The 22,990-nt window shown below is 45.9% G+C and overlaps 1 protein-coding gene across 1 annotated transcript in view; it reads left to right on the top strand.

Moving 5' to 3' along the window:
- Dscam (DS cell adhesion molecule) overlaps positions 1 to 22,990 on the top strand; it is a gene marked incomplete at its 5' end in the record, with an annotated part of 506,420 nt that overhangs the window by 463,534 nt on the left and 19,896 nt on the right. The window contains 3 exons of the mRNA XM_051191959.1: positions 6,930 to 6,960; positions 14,043 to 14,158; positions 17,229 to 17,378. Coding sequence (XP_051047916.1) covers positions 6,930 to 6,960; positions 14,043 to 14,158; positions 17,229 to 17,378 — 297 coding nt within the window. The remainder of the gene's footprint in view (positions 1 to 6,929; positions 6,961 to 14,042; positions 14,159 to 17,228; positions 17,379 to 22,990) is intronic.

The following is a 22,990-nucleotide window of genomic DNA, read 5'->3' as shown; positions in this document are numbered from 1 at the left end:
AGATTTCCAAACTGAACACTGACAGGTAGCCATTTCAAAGAGGATGTGGTGGGCTCATGGCTTACAAGGTACAGACTTGGGGTGGACTGCAAGGAGTCAATTTCTGTTTTTCTTAATTCTACTGACAAGTTTTCTCCTCTGTAAACAACCAAAAGGCAACTTGAACTCTACTAAGCTCAGGCAGGCCTCAAAGCACATTGGCATTTACGCTTGAGAAGAAAGGAAAAATAAACATGCCTCCACCCTGGGAGTGTGGCACCCCCAGAAAGAGAGAGGACTCATGGCAAAGCCAACAGACTGTAGATCAGAAAACATGGTATCAGGACTGAGAGATGTTAAGTGCCCACTTCATAAGCATGGGGATCTGAATTTGACCCTCGGGTGTTAGTTACTTGGGTATTTGGCGACACCTACTTGGAATCCCAGCTCCAAGAAGGTAGCAACAGGCAGATTCCCGGGGCTCAGTGAACAGCCAGACAGCCTTCTGGTCAAGCTCCAGGTCATAAAAGATCTGACCTCCAAAGAAAAAGGTGGATAGAATGATGGTGCCTGAGGAGCAATACCCAAAAGTGTTTTCTGGCCTCCACCCAAAGTTGCACACTTGTACACATGAACTAGTACTTCACACTCTTTCTCTAAATGACATCAGGAGCCTTTTTTTTTTTCATTCAGCCCTTCCTTCTCTTTCTCTCCCTTTCCCTACAGTCACCAGACAGAACCAAGTAAATGAGAGTCTGTGTGTGAGAGGTTAGAGGAACAAGGAAGCATTGAGATGAGGTGGCTGGTGAGCCAGACACACCAATGGTCAGTCAAGAGCAGGCACCGTGGATGTCAGGCTGTCCCTGGAACCTTGCTGTGGCTTGCCAGGGTGCTCTGGCAATTTTTCTCAGATCACGAGCATGCAAGACTGTCTTTGGGGGGGGGGGATATTTTATCTCTCCTGGCTTTAAAATCTTCCACAAGAGCATGCCAGTGATTAGAAGTTCTGGCTGGGATCTTGTAAAAAACCTAAATGCAGGTTTACAGCCCTTTACAAAAATAGCTGCTTTATGGTATCCTTTTTCAGTCCCGCCAAGAAGTAGGGCTGACAGTAGGGAACCTGCAAATAGAAACTTCTGATGAGTTGGAGCGGTAAAATGAGAGCTGCTGTCCATAGATGGTTTCCTTTCTGCTGTGAGATGTACAAGTGTCTTTGCGACAGGTTAGTCCAAGCACATTGCATTTCCCTCAGGAGCTTCAGACAAGCAAGCAAACCTCTTCTCTCCCTCTCTCTAAGACAGGGTTTCTCTGTATTGCGTTGGAGCCTTTCCTGGAACTAGCTCTGTAGACCAGGTTGGCCTTGGACTCACAGAGATCTTGCCTGCCCCTGCCTCGAGAGTGCTGGGATTAAGGTGTGCACTACCAATGCCTGGCTAAAACATACAGATTTTTAAAGGCTGAAGCTGCTCAGACTTTTAAGAAATCCTTGCTGGGCTGTAGGCAAGGGCCTGGGTGGACCGCTCTGTGACATTATGCAAATCTACTGGTGTACTCTCTCTCGTATGTGTACAGCCAGGAAGAGAGCAGTGTCCTCAGAGAGTACATAGACACTAAACAAGACCAAAACTGTGTTGCTCCTGAAACACCTGGGGTGGATCTCCCATGCTTGACAGAACTGTGCACTTCTAGAATGAGAATGTTCTTCCATAAATGCCTGGGGGGACTTGATGGGGTATAAAATTGGCATTGTCATCCTGTAGACTTGAAAACTAAAGACCAGCCAGAAAGGCTCTGTCATGATTTAAAAGGTCCAAAGCAACATTGGAACAAAGAGGGAGAGTGTTCAGGTCACTGGTTCAACCCCTGTCCTCCCAAGAAACTTGGCATGTGCAACTAAGAGATAGGCTGTCTCAATAAGTTCAAGTAGCTTTTCAATGACTAGCAGTGACACATGGAGTCAGACGTAAGCGTGTGATGTGATCAAAAGCATATAAATGTGGCCCCCACCTCCAAAAGCTTTTAGTTTGATTTATTCACTTATCTTGATTATCACTCCCTGTCAAATGGTCCCCAATTTTATTGATGCATTGGTATATAACTTGTGCCTTGCATATCTACCAAAATTCTCCTTGAGTGTTTTTGTCATTGACTTCTTGGGAGCCAGCCAGTATCATATGCTCAGCCACATGGCCTCCCACTCGCTGCCTGGCCCTCATAGTCCCACCACACACACACACAGACACACACACATACACACACACACACACAACTATTCTCCACAAGCAGACTACCAGTGACATCCTGATCATCATCATCTCTGGACGAGGGAGCTGGAAAATCCCTCTCTTCCACATTTCTCTATCCCTGGACTAGCCTAGTACACTTCCTCCATCATCCCCTATGCAATAGAGGAGCCCATAAGGGTCTGTACATGTAGCTAAGGACTTGGGGAGTTATGTCACTCACTCTGTAGCTTTTATTGGGCTGAAATATGTGAAAATATAGAAAGCTTTGCACAGGGCTGCCTGGCTGTGTTTGGGCAGGAAGAGCTGGGCTCTGAGTGATGTTCCCTCAGAACAGATGGCAGGTAGAAGGAAAGCCACCCAACATCTGCTCTGCTCTGGTGTACAGCAGCAGGAGTGCTATGTGAACCAGAACAGCGATCAGGGATTATAAAAAGGAGGAAATGGAGGGAAGGAAAAGAAATTAAGAAGGAAGGTAGGACTGAAAGAGAGAGAAAGCTCAAAATGCTTAACAATTACCCTGATTAGCCTGCTATTCTCTCCCCCCCCCCAACCTATGAAGTAGCCAAGGTTGCAGGGAGGGAGTTGACATAAAACAGTCGCAAAAGACAATGAGTAAAAGATTGGAGACACCAATTAATGCTATGGTATGTCACTGAAGACTCCCCACTCCAAGGAAAGATTAGGAATCAGGTCACAGGGTTCAAGTCCTGAGAGACCCCAGGGGAACAATTTTAAGTTTCTAAGCAAAATCTTCCCACATACAATCCCCAAATTTTTGTGGATCGTCTTTGAATCACCAAAGGCAAAAATGGGAGATGCTACATGATAGGTGGTATCTAATCAGTTCAGAATGTTTTGTTGAGTTAAGCCATAGAAAGGATGGTTTCTGAGCCATGAAGGGATGTGATAGGAGCCAGCAGGAGTCTGGGACAGACCCGCTCTCTTTTTTGACAGGGCTGACTGATAAGGAAACAAGCCACTTATGGTGAGCCTCATGGACTTTGGAAGGCTACAGTCAAGAAGGCAGAACAGCAAAGTCTTCCATAGGACTTGTAAAAAGTCATGTGCGGCTCCTATAATGGATGTGGCACTCTCATGAGTGTGTGGGAAGAGAATATATAAAAAAAAACTACCAGTGTCTGCACTCAGGCTGGTTGAGTAAAGAACATTATGGAATCAAAATCCTTTTGTTTAAAAAAAAAAAGAGTTCTAAGTAGGGAATTACCTAGAAATGAGGCCCCCCCCATGAGAAGTGCCTGGGGGTTTTAGACAGTTAGAGAACATTCAACCCAAACAGGGGAATAGCAATACCATTTGGATGCCCCCAGAAGGTCCCATCACTATGGATAGGAGGAAAGTGAATCAAGAATTTCAGTACCAGAGAAGAGGCACAATGGCAGATGCCACTGGCTCCTGGAGAGAGCAGAGAGCAAGCCTTGGAGAAGTCACAGCTTAGCAAGTTCAGGAGGGGGAGAGAGTTGAAGTCACGGTGGGGATCAAGAGCAGGCAGGACACCAGAGAGCAAGCACCACATCAGCCCCCACTGAGCTGCTGTAGATCCCTGCTGCAGGGGGTTGATTTGAGAGTGTCAATCATAGGTGTGGCCCTGGAAGAAATGAAACACAAGGTCCTATGTGGAGATGTTGGGGAATGCTGCTTGCTCTGAGTGTCCTGGAATGTGGTGGTGGTGGTGGTGGTGGGGTGTTTGGTATACAACAACAGGGGACAGTTACTTTGAGGACCCACAACCCCAGTTCTGGACCCCCCTAAAGGTAGCATACATTGTAATAGCTGCCTGAGGCCCAAGGGAAAGGATCTTAACTTTTATTTTGGAAGTCTCTGTCACTGTTAAGATCCTATATATCCCAAAATTTACTAAAATGCACTGACTTTCTCCAGATTTCCTCCTTTCCCTAAATGAAAGCATGTCTAAGATGCGCCATCGGCTTGTTAACCTCTCCCTCTGTGACCATGAACAATGGAATGCTCCATGCCTTGTCTCTGCCCAGATCTCTCCCTAACCTGACTCTCAGCCTGACTCGAAACAGCCCCACCCAGCACCTCTAGCTCTGAAACAGCTCTCCACCCAAGCTCCCATGTCCTACTAGAGTCCTGGCCCTATCCTGTGCTGAGCATCCCAATTCTAGCCTTTTTCCTGGGCTCTGCGCAGTCTGTCTGTCCTGTCTGTCCCTACTACAGCCAGCCAGCAGGGCTCTGACTTTTTGGCAGGTTCTTTCCAGAATCCCATTGTAATCTCATCCCCATTTAATCCAGTCCTGACAGGTTCTCACTTGGACCCCTGTGAGAAGCTGGTGGTAGAACATATTACCCAGCTTTTCCTATCCAACTTCCTTCTCAGTAAGGGGCATGGTGAACACCAGGGTACAGCCCTCTCTCCTTCTACCACCACCTCTGCCTTCTTCAACCTCATCTTGGCCAGGTAGCACCTTTCAGACCATGCTAATCACATCCACAACATTTGGGCCACCCCCATCCATGACCGTACCAGTGACCCCTCTATCCTGTACAAGAGACCTGTTCTTTTCCGAACAAGTCCATTACCCCAGTGCTGTGAGTCCTCTGTGCCGAGCAGATGGCCCAGTCAAGTCTAACCACTGAAGTCCCCAGCCCCTTCCAAGCAGAGGCCAGTCTCTCTTTCTCTCCATATTGGATGAGTCTGATACACTACTCTCCTTGTAACATCTCCCATAACCTGCTTGGGCCAGATGTGTGCTTCTTGGTGTCCTGGGGCAGGGGCTGACTCATTCTACTCCAGGTACAAAGGATCGTTAGAACAGCAGAGAAACTGTTTGAGCCACAAACGCTGGACGTGCAGCCCCACTAACCACTAGACATAGACCCACTGCCTCATCTCTAACTGCCACACAGTGATACTAAAGGGACTTATTCTGCACTCCCGAGACAATAAACACGATCTGATACAGGTCCTCAGAACATGCTCCAGGGTCACATCAGCTTGCCCCAGGCCATCCAGACTCAAAAAAAAAAGTTGAGCTGCTCAGTTTAGTCCCAGGTAGCTTGTAGAAGAGAGTGATTCCAAATAGTACAACTTTCCCCAACATTTCAGCTGAGACGGAATCAGGACATGATGGCTCAGATGGAAGGAAGACATCTGTTCCCAAGTATGGGTTTCGGCAGGGTTAACTGACATAGCTTTGGGGACCAATCCTACAATGGTCTTAGCCCAGGAAGGAGGCCAGCCAGCTATGGCCAAGGTCTATACAGTTAGAGGAGCACTTGGAATTTCTATTCTCCTTTGTGGAGCCTTGGCACCTTACACATCAGTGTGAAAAGCCACCAGGGAGTACTGGTGGCTGACCTGGAACAAGGAGAACAGGTCTCTCCGACTTACATACCCAGTGAGCGCTGGAGGCAAGTATTTACTCTGTAAAGTTCTGTCCTCTTTCTTAGCATATTGTACTAGCCACCGTTGGGTGTTACATGGAGCTAATTACTCCCCAGCTTCTGGCATTCCATAGATATATTTACTTTGTACGTGTTAAATCATTCAGGAAGAGTAGAGACTCATGCTATTTACTTCGTCTTTGCAGACAAATATAAAGACATGAGCTGGGAGATTCAGTGCTATTTTGCTTCCTGTGTTTTTCCATGTGGGTGGAATAGAGGGGGCAAGTTTTGCCTTCTTATACTGCACCCATCTGTGCACAAAGCTGTGGCCCCACGTTGAGGCTTCCAAAGGAAACTGCCATGGCCTGGTGGCTTTCAGAGTGAACTCTCAGGGTCATTGGGGTACTAGGTGCTGGATAACTGATCTGAGGTTGTCCCTAATTCTCTGCACATGGGATATAACAAGCAAATAAATCACAGCTCCGGAGAAGGAGGTAGAAACATCCCTGCATATGCCTTTCCTCAGGGTGGAGTCATTCACCATCAAAAAAAAAAAAAAAAAAAAATCCGTTTCCAGGAAGTTCTATTTCTTGAAGAAAATCCCTAACATAAAGAACAATGAGAGAGAGGGGGGGGGCGGAGAATTTTGATTCCAGGGAAGGAAACTTCACTGTGGCCATGAGGAAATGTGTAAAAAGCATAAATCATACTTTTAGAGCATTTCTAAATAGCGTAACCAAATAAGTCAATCTGTCCTACATTATTTTGAGATATGAGATACAGGTCTCTGTAAATAGTGTATTGGGGAGGGTTGGGATTCTACAATAAAGTTTTATTTCTGAGTCTGAAATAAAATAAGTTCGTAAAAATCAGTGGCCAACCCAGGGGGCACAGAGATCTATGCTGCAGCCCCTTTAAAGAGAGGTACAAGCTTAAGCACTCCGTTCTTGTCCTTTCTGGGTAATGAAAAGAATAAGTTTGTCCTACATCAATGATTTTTCTCCTAAATGTTAATCTTCTGGCTATTGAAAATAAAACTGGATTTCCTAGAAGTGATAAATGAATAGATTGTAATAAAAGCTTTAATAGATGTCTGCAATTTTTATGGCTGCGGGATACTCATGCATCTTTCTCCTATAAATAAAAGCCATAAAAGACTCCTGTGTAGAAGAAATAAAGGAATCATTAGTGTGACACTGGTAAACAAAAGCACTTAGAATGGCTTGCCATCTGACTGAAGGCTTTGTTATAACTACATAAATGAGTTGACTTCTTCTAAGTGTTTATTAATTATGAGTTATTGATCTTGCACTAATATTAGCTTTCTCTCCTCAGATGCAAAGAGTTTAGCTGAAATGCTCATGAGGTAAGAAACATAACATTCTTATTGTCCCCCCCGGGGAATCATGTGTCAAAGGACAGTTCCACTTTGCCTTGATTATTTCTTAATGATAAGGATGATCTGATGTTCAACTATTCCAAAACGTTAATGTAATGGGTGGTTGGCTACATGGACACCAAACGACTATGTCCATGCTTGCCAAACATGGCTATCCTACTGCTTGAGTCCAGCCAACAGCACTGAAGCAGGGATCGCCAGGGGAGTGTTACAGAGAGCTCAAGTTTTGCTTCTGATTAGGTCAACAGCCTCCGAGATCAAGACTTGATTCTACAGGGTTAGCCCAGTCCAAGGAAGGCCCCAAAAGGAAACATGTTCTACACAGCATCCCAAAGACCATGGTAGACTGGGATGGACTCTTACCCTTTTTTTCCAGGTGTCTCCTGCATCCTTTGACTTGTGTGTTCACTGGTTCCTATTACTATTGTCCCTAGCTGTAGCCTGCCTGCCTACTTTACCCTCAGTACGGTGGCTTCCCTATTCACCATCGTTGTGTATATGCAATGGGTGGAAGCCATAGAAAGACTGTCAAAGACGAGATACCTCCTTTCAAGCCTTACTTGTAGATGTCCCTGGGATCATGGTAGACAACGGCATGAAGAGGAGAGCCTATCACTTTCCGTACCCCCAGACTGCGTTCCTACTGCCTTCCTCGGAGTCCCTTGCCTTCAAAACACTCACCCCTCTGTTCTTTCTAACCTCTGCACTGGGTAAAATTGGGAGCAGTGTGATACTGAGCAGCTAGCTACACGTGCGGGCTAATTGGATGACGTATTACCTCTCCCCCAACACCCTTGCTTAAAGCATTTTTAAAAATTTGATGATCAAATGAAAGATGAAACCAGAAAATAAGTATTTGAAAAATAAGAAAACTATCCCATGTAGTGGGAGATTCACTGACCACACCCACAGGAGGAGACAAAATGAATATCCCACTACAATCCCAGTCCCTAATAGGCAACATGGGGTTGCGATCCCAGGCTGCCTTGATTGGGAGAAAAAGAAGATGAGTTGTAGCTTTTTCCACTCCGTGTCCTCTGCAGTTGGCTTCCACTCCCCCCCCCTCCACATGTAAAGTTGTCAATTTGTTATTCACAAGGGGTCCACGTCCTATGTAACCAGTATCATTGGCAACATGGGATGAGGTTGAACGCCATTAGTGCACCAAGATTGCTTCTCGGAGACATCGTTGGAGACACTGTTTTAAACCTGTGTGTGTAAAGCAAAAGTGTGGCAGGAATCCAGGCAAACTGAAATGTTGGGTGACAGTAATTAGACTAGTGTTGATGTCATAGAGGCAAGGTACGGGCATTTTGATTTTTAGTGGTTGAGTTTGGGAGCTGGTATTTATCAGAACACAGGGCCTGTGTGGGTCATGTGGAATTTAAAGTTCTTTTCACACATCAGTGGATTTGTCCAATGGACAGATGGCTACAAGAGTCTGGACTTGGATAAAAGGCAAACAAATCCAAGTTCCCTCAAAAGAAAATCTCCTTCAGGATAGAGTTCTTATCAGAACACATCAGACTTACTCCAGAGATTACACAAATCTGCATAAAATCCCTCAGGGCCATGCTCATCTGGAAACCCACATTTGCTCACTAAGAAAGTAAGAGGCATTCTTAGGAGTCCCATATGTTGTATCCGGGCTCCTCCGGGCTCCTCCGGACTTGCCATATCTGATGAAACATCTTGAAAGTAAAGAAGCAGGAGCTACTTGACTTATAATGACTAACTGACTCAGCAGAACAAATTTTATAATGTAGGCTTGAAAACTATGAATTAATTGACATTTAAAATGAGGCAATCTCCCATACAGATTGATTTTTTTTTCCTGCAAAAGCTCTGCCATGTAAATAAGCAATAGTGTGAGTGATGAGGGTTGCCTGAAGCACTGAATGGTAAGGCCACTGCTTCCCCCAACTGTCCATTGTCACAGGGGCAATTTTGCTAATCTGGCCCCCAATAGGGCTTCTGCAACATCTTAGAAAGTTGGAGGCAATTGTGGGATGCTTTTCCCCTGCTATGTGGATCTTCCAGCCCCTCCTTCCCATCAGCATCTCTCCCAATGTCCTTTAGGTGTCCCTAAGCATAATTCACACCTGTGCTTGACATCATGGTCCGTGTTTTCTGTTTAGTAAGAAATATCTGAGTTTTGCCTCTTCTGAGGACTAGAATGTAAACCTACATAGCCCTCCCCACCAGCCCCAGAGCAAGCTCTTAGGAAAGAGTAACATGCATTGGTCAGGCAGATAGCAGGTCAAAGGCCAGTCGCTGAGCAGGGATGAGTCACGGCCTTCCCACTGGTTAGAACATTAAACCACCACCACTTCCCACTGCTGATTTTAGTTCTCTTCCAAAGAAAAAGAGTGATTGGGAGAAGTATTTTCCAAGCACTTGTAAGAGGTGGTGGACTTCACTGGGAAGGACAGACAGTGACGTCATCAGCCCAATCTTACACTGACAGCTTTGCTAGCCAGGTCACCACAGACTGGGAAATTCAGGACTGTGTTTTGGAGGTGGCCCAAGAGCTCTAGGTCATCCATATCCATCAATGAAAAGGAGATCTCTGAGTTGCGGTCCCTAATCTGGATAGCTGGGTTTTTTGTTTTGTTTGTTTTGCTTTTTTTTTTTTTTTTCTGGGCAGCTTAGGAGTTTTTAAACCACGACTAAGAGGAAAATACGAAGTAACAAGCCCATGTTTTAGTCTTCATGGCCAACAGCTGGCTTTCTCCTCTTGTGCACGTCATCCACTCTGCCTACCTGAGCGTGTTCAGAATTTTCCTGCCTTTATCAAGTGTTTCTGAAACATGTCCCACCAAGTCTGTGACGACTAAGCAAGGTTGGCTGTATGAGCCAGGGAAAGAAGATGTGACCCAACGCCACAGTCACAGACACCCGGACCTCCTGATATCCCTCACTCAATGCTGCCACCCATTGCAAGGCTCCATGTGCATTTCATCCTAGCAACATAGTCCAGAGAGGAGAAATGCCACCCATCACACCCAGCGTAGCAACCACCACCACTTAGAATTGTCAGTTTGGATTGTCCTCCAAAGAACGACAGGCATTGGGAAAACTATTTCTAGACACTTCTAATAGATGGAATTCTTTGAAAGGGAGAGATGGTGATGTCTGTTAAGATTTTTTTTTTCTTTTTTAAGCTGTTTTTTTTTTCCTGAAACAAATGAAGAGTGTGCTGAGAAGATAGCTCAGTGATTAACATGCTTGATATACAAAACTTGGGTGCCTGAGTTTGCATTCCCAGCACGCAAAGAAAGAGCCAGGTGTTTCCATCGGGTATCTGTAAGCACAGCTACAGGGGTGGGGACAGTCAGACACCAGGGCCTCCATAGCAGCTAGCCTAACAGCTATGGTAGCTCCAGACTCAGTAAAGACAGTCTCAAAAAAGTAAGGTGGGGAGGAAAAGATACCTATCTGTACTAGGTACAGACACAGACATGCATGCATGCGTCACAGAGAGATAAAGAAAAAGAGGGAGGGGAGGAAAAGAGGAGGAGGTATGCCATCCTCCAAGCTGGGGAGACTTCCTTGCTCTGAAGAGCAAGTCAGTATCCAAAGACCAGTGTCAGTATGAGAGCTGGTGCTAGAGAGGAGAAAACTCAAACTGAGGATTTAAATTAGCTTAGACTTTTCATGTTCACATCATCTTTGTACACATAATCTCAAGATGCCCATCTGGATGTGTCACAGGGTCATACAGACAGGTATTATTTTATACTTCAGAGTCATTTGGTCATATTTGGAGCAAGTACATCTTCACTAGTGCCCCTAACTCACTCTCTACTCACTCTCTCTCTCTCTCTCTCTCTCTCTCTCTCTCTCTCTCTCTCGCTCTCACACACACACACGTGCACGTTCACACAAACTTATACACATACTCATATACACAGGCATACTCATTTATTTATAGACACACACTTAAACATACACTCATAGATACAGATACACACGGACATACAATTATACACAGATACACATACTGACTCATATGGCTTTAGGGAAATATGAAGACCTTGAAGGATTATAGTGACAACAAATTCCCTGGATGACCTGGGAAAGACTGCGTCTTATACATAAAGCTCCCTCCGCTTTCCCTGTCCCTGCCATTTTAACCAAACAGCAAAAATGTCAAATAGTTCATAAGAGGTCATATTTTGATAGCTAACACATTCAGCCGGGTCCTGTGCTGTGTAATTTTATACCACCATTTTGTTCCCACAGTGAAAAAAAAAATTATACTCTTCTAGGTTGAAAATGGGTGTCTTCTAATTACATTGTTTGAAGGTCTTCCGTAGCTCTAGTGACCGGTGGTAATAGCTTTTGAAGCTTGTCCTTGGTATGTGAAACAATAGAAAACCAGACATGGCTTTAAATATTAATGATCATGAAACACCTTAGTTGGAGCCCAGCACTTTAAGCCAGGAAGGCTATCAACTACAGCAAAGCCTTTGGGGGGGGGTAGGTTGCTAAGCTCATGTCACACCCAAGGTAATGTGGTACAATTAGTACATATGTATTGAGTGCCTCCTTTGACCGCCTTGCTGTTTCTAGGGACATGGTTCTAGGGGCACGGAAGGGCCAGCGGAGATGAGTATATCCCTGTGGAATCGAGATTCCAGTGGGAGAGGCAGATAATGAATAAGGCAAACCAATTACATATGTTTAATTGACTTGGTTAAACACATGCTGGAGAGTAACGGTGCCAAGGAAACTAAATTAAGTAGAGAATGGGGTTAGGGCAGGAGGGATTCCCCTCGAAGGGCCAGCCTGGCCTACTGAAAAGATGCCTGTTTAAGCACGCATCACAAGGATTTTGTAGTGGGCCTGGGGATGCGCCTCCTCCAAAGGGAACAGTCCGTGTGCATAGGGGCATGCACTGATGAGGCCCTGGACCTCAAAGTCCTTCTGTTGAGATAAAGGACTCCCTCTCCGGCTCTCACCTCACTACTGTCCTTGCTCATGAAGTGTCACCAGCCGGGTGCCAGCAGCAGCCTTCACAGCAGTTACTAACTTGCTTCCCGTGTCCCTGTGACAGGGGACCCTTCATTGTTACTTGAGTGTAATCTGTGACAGGATGGGGGCTCAGTTTGTCAGAGCAGCTGCTGACTGCTTTGTAACTATTCTGGAGGAGAAGGAACCCAGCCGGCTCGCATCTCTATTTTTGTGCAAGGACGCGCTCAAGTCCTCTGCGGCGCTTTCTAAACGGGTCTTTTAGACATTCACGGCGGAGAGGCTGCCCGTATGTCTCCTCCGTGGAAATTCAGATGGTGGGAGCATGGCAGGCACAATTCCCCCTCCCCAAAACCCCAGGATGGCAAATGCTCTTCCTCTCCTGCAACCGCGCGAATCTTTGCGCTTTTCCCCGTTCTTTTTAACCTCAAGCACGACGGAAAGTAAAATAACTTGAAAGCATAAAGAGACCGTGTGAAAAACCAGGTCAAAGGGCTTGAATTTGGGGCTGCTGTGAGTAACTGCCACGACCCGCAGTAGATAACCCTCAGCTACACCCAGTTGTGAGTCTGCAGAGCCAAGGAATTTGGTTCAAGATCAAGCAATGCAGAGAAGCAGTGAACCTTCCTGAAGGGGCCTTGCTTGTGCAGTGCTGCGTTTACGCCACACTATGCCCAGTTGTAACCCAGGCAGCTTCAACAGGTAGCATACAGGGTTTCACAAAGGAGCCTGACGTTTGGGTGGTTTAGGTTCCATCAGCCACTTGGTCTAGGAGCGGGTGAGGAAGAAGATAGGAATCGGGGCCTTGGGAAGCATTTGAGACGCACTATGCAGACCTTTCTTACTCTCCCTTGAAGCCCACTAACAAACGAGCCTGGGGAGATGGCTCAGTGGGTAAAGAGCCTGCCATGCAAGCATTGAGGAACCTGAGTTTGAATCCCCAGCACCCATGTAAAAAGTCAGGCGTGCCTGTGTCTGAGACAATGGGCACGTGTTGGCTAACTGGCCTAGAAGAAACAGCTGGCACTGGAATCAAAGAGAGGCTCCCTCAACAGCATAAGATGGAGAGCTACTGAAGAAGACACCTAGTAGCAATCTCTGGCCTCCACATGCACAAGCACAGGCACAAAAGACAGACAGACAGACAGACAGACAAAATGAGGAAGGCAGTAAATATCCTTCAAGCGACTCCCGGCTCCAGAAACCGTCCTCTGTAGACTTTGAAGGGCTGCCATAAACAGTTTCACCGATGAAGTATCCCAGTGCCTTCCACTTGCTAGGGGATGCTTCAGAAAACATTTTAGCATCTAGCAAATCCTCATACAAGACTGAACCACCCCTAAAGTGAATTGCTAATTAAGGCCCCACCACCACCACCAGCTCTTTCAGATCTTTGTTCAGCATGAAAGTTTAGCTTCGAGCTGCAGGCTGTAACGGCTGTGACTGCACCAGACAGCTTCACCCACCACCTACGTCCATTTGCTTCTACAGAATTCGCTCTCAGAGTAATTTTCTGGTACACAAATTTTGAGATTAAATTATTTGAGTAATTGAGGGGTCCCTCCCCCCCCCCATTTCAAAATACATGCTCAGCTAAGGGAAACCAAAGTGATGTTGGAGATGCTAACAAGGCAAGCGATTTGTCACTTGAACAAAAAGACACCAGATATCAATACAGATCTGTTTGAAACAGCCGCCCAGCGCCTAGCTGGCCCACAGACTTCCTGCGCTGATGTCATCGCCATATCTCATGTCTGAAAGATGAGAATGTTATTGTTTGAATGTCCACTCTCTAATTGTTTCGTCTGCACTCTTTACCCAAGAAATGGGAATTTTTCTCAAGGTTGATCTTTTTTTCGACGCCCGTCTATTGGAAATTCGTGTTTTGAATCTCCTTTGCCTACTGAAACTTAATTGTAATCTCTCTTGGATTAAGGAAAAGCATTTTCCCCCCTCTGTCATGTAATGCCCCCTCCCACCTCTTAAACAATACACCAAATGGATGTAGAGACACATGTTGGTGTAATGTCATATTGACTTGGACTGGCTAATGCATCCTCTCTTTTATCCCTTAGTAAGAACACACGGACTTCAGACACCTTAAGCAAGCAGCAACAGACCCTGCGAATGCACATCGATATACCCAGGGCTCAGCTTTTGATTGAGGAGAGAGATACGATGGAGACCATAGGTGAGAGAAATACCCTGCTGGTTTACATTACAGAGTGGCTGCCGGAGCCATGCTTTCTCATCCTGACCTAGGAGCGTGGGAAGCACCTGATAGGAGAATATCTTAGATGTCCCACGAGTAGACAAACCATAGGGAATAATAAGCACCAGTAAATAAATGCAACTCTGCTAGCTGTGGGGCTTTCCTGGAGAGACCATTGTCCTTCCAAAGATGAAAATTTATAACCCGGGAGCCTCTGAGGCCCAACTCCCAAAGTTCCATCTTAGAAATCCTCCGTGCTTTCCTTGGAAATTCCAACAGGTCAACCTCCACTAAATAAACCTTCCAAAATTTGATTAACACAAATAAATAAATGCCTCCATGAAGGCATCTCCATGTTCCTAGCATTCCATTGACATCCTGACTGAGAGGAACACACACACACCCCACACCCCACCCCAAGTTTCCCAGCCTTAGAAAAGCCATGAACAAAGACAGGCTCTGTGGCCTATCCACCCACAAACCCAACATCTTAACCAGCCACCTTCCTCTTGGTAGCAGTCACAGCGGTCCCAAACATTTGTTGAGAGCTCTCTGGATCCTGTGTGCTCTTACAGCAGTTTGTGTGGGTTACTTGCTCAACCTTCCACCAGCTCTTAGGAAAGGTACTGCTTTTATATGAGATGTAGAAAGGCTTACATAGCTGGGCAAGCTTAGCAGACAGGAGCAGACTCAGGGGTTCTGGCAGACCTCCATTGACAAGTCACTGCCAACAGGTTACTTCAGCATCCTCTAAGTCCCATGAGGCCTCTAGAGCCATGAAAATGGACTAGTGTCTTAGTAGGAAGCCACTGGGCCACCCCTTTATAAACTGCATTTGTTTTGGAAATTGTCTGCCAGGACAGCTTTTTTTTTTTTCTGGATACACTGCCTGCCTCTCAATCTGGTCCCCGAATGCCACCTGCCAGGAAGGCTGCCAGGGCAGGCCAGGTGGAAGGGAAGTCTCCTGAGTCACCTTCACCCTTTTCCTGTCCCACCACCTTGAGAAGTAGTTTATGCCGGTGGCTTTGAAATGCCAAGGCCTAGGATACCCTCCCTGAATCAGCATCCAGTCTAGGCATAACCTCATTTGGAAAAACCATGACCAAGTCCAGTCCAGTCCAGCCCTCGGTCAGTTGACTACCACTAATTCTTAGGTCCATGTCAAATAGAAAGCCCCACCTTCTCCAAAACGCAGTAGGATGTGTTAGGTCTTTCTCGGTGCAGGCAGAGGAGTGTGCTTTGCTTCTCGTTGTCTGTGTTTTTGCTGCTGGGGCTCATGCAATGCCTCTCATTGACCTGAAATCACCTTTGGACTTGTACCTCTCAAAGCCAACACCCTGTGTGTTCACTTTAGAATACAGGGAAGACTAATGGTCTTGGCAAGGTCACAGTGTGAGAAAACAAGACGAGGCGTTATGAAGGATGTTTGTAAAGTGCTCTTCCTTTGGCCCTTTGTAATCCTTCAAGCGTCTGTTACAACAGGATGGAACCTGCCAGTGGTACATGGCTTCCAGGGGCTCTTTGTCGCTGGCTGAACACCAGATGCTCTGCCAATCATCTCTCTGTGTGTCACCATAACCTGCAGTCAGAGATCCATCACAATCTGCCCCGCATCATCTGTCACCAACCATCATTTGCCTCCTATAATTCCCCAATAGAGGGTCAATGGCATTTTCTAATTACTAGCAAACAATCCAGGCTTTGATTAAAAGAATCCAGTATCAGACCACCATTCATATCTGTCCGGAATGGATGGCTAACCTCCTGATCAGACAAGCACTTGACATTTCCCAGGACAGGTTTACAACCTATCCATAAATCTCATCTCAAAAAAAAAAAAAAAAAAAAAAAAAAAAAAAAACAACTGCCAACCAGAATCCACAGCACAGCTGTGTTATGAATGACCAACCAGTGTGATAGAGGGCCTCTGGTGCCAGCTCCAATTGTGGGACTCCATTTCTGGGCAAATACCACTTTCTGCGAGGGGTCGAATTGAATGACAGCTCAGAGCCAAGCCTCCCAGCACAGCTCTGGCACTCCTAGGCACCAACCTGTGAGGTGCCACCCGCCGGGACGCTCACAGACAGCTTGGCAGCCTCCTCCCCAGTTCTCTGCCAAGAAATTTGATTCTAACTTCAAGAGGCCTTCCCTCCTCCCCTGCCAGAGCCTGAGCAACTGGGTTTTTGTAAGGTTCACTCTGTTCAGATCCATTTTTGGGCACAGAAGCCTTGCCGTGTTGTTTATGAACACAGCACGGGTACCCTACCCCCCACCCCTTCTGGCATGTAGCAGGGTCCTGCCTGACTGATAAGCAGAACATTAGCTTGAACCACAGCCTTTGAAGATGCACAGAAAACTACATACATCCCAACCAAAACTCCTCTCCCTTTCTGTCAAAGAACTCTAAAGAAGGTGTGAAAAGTAATGGCAGTCCTCAGACAATGGCACATGCCTCACACAGCTGACCCTCTTAGAACCCCGAGGCAGACACAGAGCACCTAGGCCCTGACTCCTGCCTCCCCAGACCTCGGGAGCCTACCTACCGGAGGTTCTCTTACAAGGGAGACATCCTGGAAGTCAGTCACGGCGTGCTCAGACATAGCAAGAAGAAAGAACCGGGACTCATCCCTTTAAAGGAGAGGAGAGCAACCATCAATTTCTTCAGGATAGCCCTTCTCTCCCTTTGTCTTCCCAACACTGGCTGAGGATCAGTGTGGTAGCCAACCCCAGTGCGGAGGACTGCACAGTATCCCAGCAGCCAAAGGGGCCTGCCCTCCCCCACCCCCCAACCCCCAGGGCAGCCCAATCACCGGGAGCACAGACATTGCACACTATGTGCACATAAACCTGAGGTGTGCCAGGAATCAGCTGCACCAAGTGGCGTTGGCTTCATAAAAAGCTGAGTCCGAAGAGAGAGAGAGGCGCGTAGCTGCCATTATGTGTGTGTGAGAGACTCTCTAACACTGACACAGCTGCTGCAGTACCGGCCTGTGTCCCTGCCCTTGTCTAACTAACATACTTGGCTTTCCTGTGCGTTCCCCTCTTTCAGATGACCGGTCCACGGTCCTGCTGACTGATGCCGACTTCGGGGAGGCAGCTAAACAGAAGTCACTGACGGTGACCCACACGGTGCATTATCAATCAGTGTCCCAGGCCACGGGGCCCCTCGTGGATGTTTCAGATGCCCGGCCAGGAACGAGTGAGTGGTCAACAGCACTTGGAATGTGTGGGTGTTACCAGTGCTGGCTTTATTCGTGTCCCTAGCTAACGAAACTCTGGGGCTTCTCAGTTGCACGCCTAAGTAATAGGCTTTCAGCTGGGGCATAGAGAGGTTCCGTGTCAACTCAAACCAACAAGCATTAGTCTTGGTTTGTTGTGGGGATTGCTAGGAACTTCAGGTGAAATCAGACCCTTTGGGTTTTATCCAGCGTGGGAAGAAAGAAGGGTGATTTACTTTAGTGATTTACTTTAGTCAGTGTCCCATTTGGGGAGAGGAAGAAAAAAAAAAAAAACCCTCATGTGTCATCTACAGTAACCTCTCAAGGTCCCCTACTCATAAAGTTGACGGCAGAGCCCTTGTTTCGGTCTTAGAAAATGGAGCTTCAGACAGACAGACAGACAGCCCCAGGGCACACATGGAGTGGGGAAGTCAGGAAGCCACTGCAAACATGCCTGACCTCATAGCTTACATTTGTCTCCTAAACACACAGAGAGAAATGATGGCTCTGGTTAATCTAGAGATTATTCATATTTACATCCGTAATAGATGGTAATTAATGAGCGCAAAGAAGTTGAGCCTCCTAAATGTGCACCTAGTTTCCTTCATAATCGAAACTATTCTTAAATCCTCTCAAAGGGCGAGAAATTGACATGCTGACTGCTGTTGTTCTGGAAGCTTCCGCTGTCTAGCTTTTAAGTCCCTAATCACTCTCTTTGCAAAAGGTCACCTTTCTAGGCTAGTATAGTATCATGAGAAAATCCATGGCGTATTGCTGAAAGCCGTGGTTTGCAAAATTCTAGCTTGTGCCATGCAGTGAGCTTCATGACGTGACTGATCACTTCCCAAGCCAGTTTGTCAGACTCAGGAAGACACTGAACAGAGGCTGAGAATCATCTGAAAGAATGGCTGTGGAATGGCTTCGGCCATGTTGAAGTCATGCTTGGTTTGTGCCCTGTGAGAAGCATGCTTCCTTCCTTCTTGGGAAGTTGTTCTGAAGATACAAAGTAGCCTTTGAGCACAACAGCTGAGCCTTTGTCTACAAGCTTAGAAAGCCTTGTTACTAAAATGCTTCAAAGCCTTTGAACTCTCTCTCTCCAACCACAGTCTAGCTTCATCCTCTTCAGAGAAATTTCCTCTGAGATTTCTAGGCTACTCTTTGCTCTTAAGTCATCTGGGAGACACATCTGGGAGAAAACATCCATTGCCTGCCTTGATCACAACACTATGGGTCCCATCTGCCAGGTAAAAAGCAACACAGAATTATGCTTTCCTTGGAATAGTACAAGAGCAAAGACATGCACAGCGGCCTTTACAAGTAGTTAACACAGAAGAGGCAGTGACAGGAATGTACCAGAAACTTCCAATTGCATGAAGAGTGAGCCCCTGGGATAACGGGAAATGGTTTTTAATGGCATTTGCAAAGTATCAGCAGAGATGAATTAGCATCATGTGCAGACACAAGTACTCCAGCAAGCAGTCAGGCATCCTGGGAGGGATGTGCTGCATGTCTCATAGCTATGAAGTTGTTAAGCCATCACTGGGGAAATTGAAGAATTCATTCATTCAACACTTAGAAATGTTTGTTCGGGTTTCTCCTTGCATAGATGGCTCATACTCAGTGGCGGAAATGCAAATAAAATGAAGATAGATGTGTGCTTTCGTCCTAGTGGGGAATGCAGACATTAAACAAGGAATATGTTTTCTTCCTCTGTAAATGCTAGCTAGATGAAGAAAAGACAGATAAAGAGATGCAGAGTCAAGGAAATCTGGTGCAGGGAGCATGGGAGGGAGCTTCCCAGACCTGGGTCCTCTGGGGAAACTTCCACAAGGAGGCATAAACCCAGGGCACAGGGTACCAAGGCCATTAGATGGAGAGCTGGAGCTGGCCATCAGAAGGAGACAACAAGAACCCCAGACTCTCGTGAGTGCTGGGATAGATACAGCCCTGCAATGATGGAGGGCTGCCAGAGAGTGACAGAAACAGCTGTCCAAGCCAGGGCATACATTTGGGTTTCGTTATGATCTTCTCCCAGGATCCAGCCTGGCTGTCACCTGGAAACACTACAACTTGCGAACATGTTTCTTTCCTTTACAGTGAATCTCATTAAGCCATACCTACAACAGTGAGCAAAGCTATGCAAATGCATGCATCACCCTCCTCCTGTCCTAAGAATTGTTCAGCACCATCACCAAAACAAAACAAAAAGCTCTATTGAAGATGTTTGGAATCTTTTAATTTTCTCATTAACTATTTTTTCAAAACTATAAATATGAGAGAACAACAGTCGTTCATGCTCTTTGTTTTGTTTTGTTTTTAATTGAGACAGTGGGTGCAGCGTCAGAAGCTTGAAGCCCAGGAACCCTCTGAAACCCAGTCCTCCTCTCGCTCTTGCTCCCTGGAGCTTGCCATCACCTCTGACCAGGTGTCACATCTGTGTCCACACAGCCTGGTGGTCCTGTGGCATAAGCTCAGTTCATTACAGCCTGTGTGTTTGCAGAGATTCATTCCAGGGGTTCTGTCTCTGCAGATGCAGCTGCACACAGATCAGAACCCTTCTGAGGCTTCCTGATTACAGTTCCCTCAGGCAGGCAACGAACAGAGCCCTACAGCATTTGCATTAAATTAGATACTATTAGCAACCTGTGGTTTGAAGTGTGTGGGAGGACACACACAAGTTCAATGCAAACACTGTGTCATTTTTTTTTTTTTCTTGAGCATCTTTAGGCTTAGGTATCCTGATGGATGCCTAGGTTTCTATGATCCAACTATATTCCCCAGGGTCTCAACTACAAAAGGTAACATTCTTCTGTCCTCTATGTTTGGGTCATGTTGCCACTGCAAGAGCCTTTATTTATTACCAGACCATTCAAAAGCTGTGTTGTGCATAAGCATGATTAATTGCATTGCAGTGTGTGTGTGTGTGTGTGTGTGTGTGTGTGTGTGTGTGTGTGTATTTTATTAGCTTGCCAGTCATGTCAAATTTTTATTGTATAGATGGGGAGTGTAAACACTTGCCATTCATTGCTCTTAGTGTGTGAATACATGTCCTTTGGCCATGTCTTCTCCTCAGCTTACTTCCTTCCTCCTGCATGGATGACCTCTTCTTCATCCATCTCTAGAGATTTCCATCCAGCAGGTGTGCATGCCCTCACCTCCTGGAAAATGCACATCCTTTCCTCCCTATACTGAGGGAAAGGTACCTACAGATCATCTGCTGAGAAAACTAACAAGTGTGCAGGTGTGATGACCTCTTAGGGGTTGGATATCATATTTACCTGAAAGTTACTCTTCATTCATTCTTTCATTCATTATAAATTTGTGCACAGAGCATTTACTAAGCATCCATTAAATATCATCCTTCCTTCATATCTATGGGTCCCAGGGCCTCCAAGTTGCTAAAAAAAAAACATGGCTGCTCAGAGTGCCTTTTGTAAAATGGCTCTTAGTTTGCTCTCTGTTGCTGTCATAAGCATCATGACCAATACCAATTTGGGGAAGAAAATGTGTATGCTAGCTTACACATCCCTGACTATAGTCCGTCACTGAGGGAATCAGGGAAGGAACTCAAACATTCTAGGAACCCCGAGGCAGGAGCTGATGTAGAGGTCATGTAGAGTACTACTTACTGGCTTGCTCTCCATGGTTTGCTCAGCCTGCTTTCTTATACAACCCAAGACCACCTGCCCAAGTGTGGCACCAACCACAATGAGCTGTCCCTCCCCCCATCAATCACTAAGAAAATGGCCCATAAACCCTTCTACAAGTCATTCTAATGAAGACATTTCCTCAGTTGAGGTTCCCTCTTCCTATATGACTCTAGCTTGTGTTAACAAAACAATAACTAACACAACGGTCCAGTGTTTCTGTATAATCATGTACTCATCTTCATGTGTACTTTAATCTTCAGATTCCTTATAATGCCTGGTATGCCATATACTTTATGTGAATAGTTGCTATCCCATCCTAGTAGGAGAATGGGGACAAGACTTCTCTACACGTTCAAGATGGATACATTTTGTTTTCTAGATATATGTAATGTGTTGTTGGCTGGGTCCTTGCGTTTAGGACCAGTGGATGTTGAGAGTCAAATGATTACAAAATGCTCCTGCTGGCACGTGGTCCTCACATCGCCCAAGGACACAGATTGTCAATGTCACATGTTGTAATTCAATTATCTCACATAGACAAGATCAAGGTTGCAAGAGCTGGACTGACTTGCCTAGTTCCCACAACTTTATAGCAAAAACAAAACAAACAACAACAAAAAAAAAACCCTTAAGTCCCAGACAGCTGCACCTGTTGCAAAAATAAATCCCTAAGCCCAAGCATCCTAGGTGTGTGACCCTGAAAGATCTCAGGAACCAGCCTGCTTAAAGATTATCTACAAAGGTTGGTGCCACTTCTGCACTGGGTCTTTGAGACTGTAAGCACCACTGGAGACTGGTGTCTGCCCACAGTTCCTAGCTTCCAAGGCGTCCCCTGACAGATGTAGACCCAGATCGTAGATGTACTCCCCCAGATGCTGAAGTCCCCAGCCCATAAGCTGCAACCTTTGAATGAAAAGAAACTCAGGGGATGTAGCTGAGCCTCATCCAGGAAAAAGGAAGTCTTTTTCCTGCCTGCCTCCTGTCCAGGCTCAGCCCTGTACCACCTCTGAGTAGAGCAACATCATACCCTTCCACTGTGCCACGGAAAGTGACCTGGTCAGGTGGGCTCTCAGCCTGGCCCCTGCCTGCACATTCCTGGTCATCTGCACCCATAAGACTTCTGAGAGGTCTGCTTCTTAGGATTTTTATGGGTCAAAATCAACACCCCCCCCCTTGGCCAACTTGTTAAATCCTCCAAATAAGCCCAGGATGTGCTCAGGCTCCACAGACTTGTATACCCAGAGCACTTTGCCAATTCAGAACACACAAAGCTAGAGGTGACCATGTTGCCACCACTGTCTCAGAAATGAGGGACACGGAACTATCCAAAGGAGGTCACGAAGGTAGAATTACATAGCCTTTGAGTAAGCAAACTACAAAACTAAGCAGCACAATGTGAAAGCCCTAGCCCCTGTACATGGCCTCCAAGTATAGACGTTACTACATAAAGGACATGTGGGAAATGGAGTTCACGTAACACACAGTTGGGTGAGTTAAGCGTGAGTGTGTTTGCGTACATACATACACATGTGTCATAGGTATGTAACGGTTTCTCATGTCTACAGCATTTGCATCTGTAGATTCAACCCCCCCATGCATATCACACCCTAACAGTACAATAATTGATTCAGTAACATTTCCACTGTATTGTTTTAAGTCATCTAGAAATGATTAAAAATAATAAAGAGATGTGAGTGGGTTATACCCAAATAATGAAAAAAAAAAAAAAAACTTACACCAATAAACACCCAAGGTATGTTGTAACTTTGAATATATTTCATATTACATGTAATATATTGAAGTATTCCAAATATATTGTGTTGCAATATACACTGAAATACATAATATATAATCAAATATGCATGTATACATATGTGTGTATATGTATATGCATTGTATCACCCAGAATGGTGCTAGAGAGTACAAGGAAAAATAGCTCCTGT

Source organism: Phodopus roborovskii, unplaced genomic scaffold, assembly GCF_943737965.1.
Source record: "Phodopus roborovskii unplaced genomic scaffold, PHOROB, whole genome shotgun sequence".
NCBI lineage: Eukaryota > Metazoa > Chordata > Mammalia > Rodentia > Cricetidae > Phodopus > Phodopus roborovskii.
Note: the sequence above shows the minus strand (reverse complement) of the source record. Positions and strands in the feature narration are given on the sequence as shown.